Source organism: Populus euphratica, unplaced genomic scaffold, assembly GCF_000495115.2.
Source record: "Populus euphratica unplaced genomic scaffold, PopEup_1.0 scaffold128.1, whole genome shotgun sequence".
In the NCBI taxonomy this organism is placed as follows: Eukaryota; Viridiplantae; Streptophyta; class Magnoliopsida; order Malpighiales; family Salicaceae; genus Populus; species Populus euphratica.
The window spans coordinates 54471-56899 of record NW_011500015.1 but is presented as its reverse complement, the minus strand read 5'-3'; the positions used below and the strand labels follow the sequence as shown (position 1 = coordinate 56899).

Genomic DNA, 2429 nt, shown 5'->3' with positions numbered 1-2429 from the left:
TTTTAAAAAAATATTTTTAATATTAATATATTTAAAATATCAAAAAATATTTTAAAAAAAGTTTAAAAAAACACAGCCATTAATTGTATGATTGTAATAATATTATTCAGCTTTTAATAATAATATCGCTGCGGTTGTTCTGTTATAGCATTTGTTAACACTCCATTAATTCAGGCTGGGAGTGTCTATTTAGGACAGAGACCAGACAGAAAACCTCGAGGAGTTCTGTAATCAAGAGAGCCCCCAATCTATCAGTGGTTTCCAAGTAAGTGAAGCTGCACTTCACCATAGAATCTCCGTGATTTTGCTTGGTTTGTCCCTTGTTTTTCTTGAATATCTTATAATGCATTCGCCCACTCGTGCGGTCTTAGTCAAACAATATACACCATCTTCACTCTATCTTTGCTTATTTTTGGGAAATGATAGAATTTGAGCTTGCATCTGCAGGGGTATTTCAGTTCTTGGCTGGAAGGAATTAAATTACACAAGGTACGGATGCAACCAGGCTTGGATGAGATCACAATGACGGGGTGGAAGAACCTGAAGCAACGGCTGTCATTCAAGGGCCTGGGTAGTTGCTGTGGGAGCGCAAGCTGGAGTTCCAGAAGTATCACCCAAACCATGCCCTTTATCGATATAGAGCAAGAAGAAGAGGAAGAGCCCATCATGCAAAACCAAGCTCAAAGAGGAGGAGCAGCAGCAGCAGCGCCAGGTGCTGGGATGAATCTGGCAATGGCATTAGCTGCTGAGCGCAATTTAGGGGATTCAAATGTCAAGACATTGATGAGTTTGATCGAAGAAACGGACGGTGTTGATTGGGGGAAGAAGAATAACAGTAATGATAAAAGTAGGAGGGACAAGGAACAGGAACAGAAGCAGGATGAAGAGAAGGATTGGGTATGCTGCGTTTGCATGGAGAGAAATAAAGGCGCAGCTTTTATTCCATGTGGACACACCTTTTGTAGGGTTTGTTCAAGGGAAATGTGGGTTAATCGAGGGTGCTGTCCTATCTGCAACCGTTCCATTCTCGACATCCTTGATATCTTCTAGTAATCAGCAGAGGCTGAGAAGATTCTTTCAATGTCTTGTCTTCGAGTTCAAACCCAGGTCTGAGCTCCATCATTTACTGCATTTATTTAAGGACGTGTTCTCAGCTTTAAGTTTGATACATGATTCCGGATAACGTACGAAAAACATGTTTCTTGCCTGGCACAGGTTCAGAATATATATTTAGCAGATTGTTTCTTTCCAATCTTCCATATCTCTTTTCTTTTCCCTTATAACGAAATCAAGAACGAAGAAGATTCATAAAAGCAAGCACAAGCATGTTTAATCCTTTTCTCTTAATGAAAACAAAATGTTGGAGTGTTAGTCGAAACCTGTATTAATTAATTTAGCTACTACAAGCAGGCATGCCGAATTATTTAAGAGATGAGCCGGCAGAGTTTGATATTTACTGGCCTTTGGTGAGCAATCTAGTCAATTGCCGAGTGTCAAGTGCCTAATACATGATGCATGCAGCAGCACATTAATTTATAATTGAGCCGCTGCGGTTCTGTTTGTAGCGTGCTCTCTTACAGGCCATCCTCCATGTTAAAGTGCTCTGCTTTTCATCGTTTCTCGTTAAGGAGGGAGACAGAGCAGCGTTTCGTTTGTTTCTTTTTTATTTCTTAAAATTTGTTGCTTTCCTTTTGGTTTAGACAAATGGCTGATTTTTTCATGATTTAAAACCAGGGAGACTCCAATCTGAGCCCTCGAATTTTCAAACTTTAAAAACTCAAGATTGGTTGGATTGAATTTAATAAAGCTCCTTTAAACGAGAGATTGGGACTCAAATCTATTTAATAAGCTTTCTGTATTTGAGATTTAGGTCCGTCTTGATTTGGGACAAACATCTAAGAAAAATAATAAAGAAGTAAGGAAAAAAAGAATTAGAAAAAGAAACTGAAAAAAGAAAAATCACATGTTAGAAAAGCTTGTAACTCTTCAGATTTTAATTAAATCATTTCGTCAAATCATCGTCAACTCTCTAACATTTATAAAAATATTTTATTTTCACTAAAATTCTAATTAAAAATAATTCATTAAACAAAATATTCAATAATCACTTAATCCAGCCTAACAAATAAACATATATAAAATTTAATAAAGCCCACTAAATGAAATATTTAACAATAACTAAATTAAACTTAACAAATAATACCAAATAAAAAAGGAATTGGGCCATCATCTTTTATAGTATATCTCAAGTCTAATATTTCCATCAACTTTTTTGGAGTTGGAAGAACTCGGTCTTATTAAGCATATCTCAAAGCAACTTCATTAACGTTATCGAAAATAAGGATTAAGTTATCGTGATATCATTTTAATAATCTAAATACAATTTAAATCTGGTAGTCTAGTTTATATACTAGGATTTATTGAACTTT

General features: G+C 35.7%; 1 protein-coding gene across 2 annotated transcripts; it reads left to right on the top strand.

Moving 5' to 3' along the window:
• The first annotated feature begins 130 nt into the window (after positions 1-130).
• On the top strand, positions 131-1582 carry LOC105141622 (E3 ubiquitin-protein ligase RNF34-like). 2 transcript variants are annotated; one of them, XR_845428.1, is made up of 3 exons: positions 131-265; positions 448-1107; positions 1411-1582. XR_845428.1 is itself a non-coding variant. In XM_011048890.1 (2 exons), exon 2 carries the CDS (start codon positions 496-498, stop codon positions 1048-1050), a length of 555 nt encoding a protein of 184 aa, XP_011047192.1. In that variant the 5' UTR covers positions 131-265; positions 448-495; the 3' UTR covers positions 1051-1252. The 2 variants fall into 2 exon arrangements, 1 of the variants encoding a protein (XP_011047192.1); XM_011048890.1 differs by lacking the exon at positions 1411-1582 and having other exon boundaries at positions 448-1252.
• Positions 1583-2429: the final 847 nt, after the last annotated feature.

What these genes read in the sequence shown, in the direction of transcription:
- LOC105141622 (XM_011048890.1), top strand. Translation starts at nt 496, where the DNA reads ATGCAACCAGGCTTGGATGAGATCACAATGACGGGGTGGAAGAACCTG.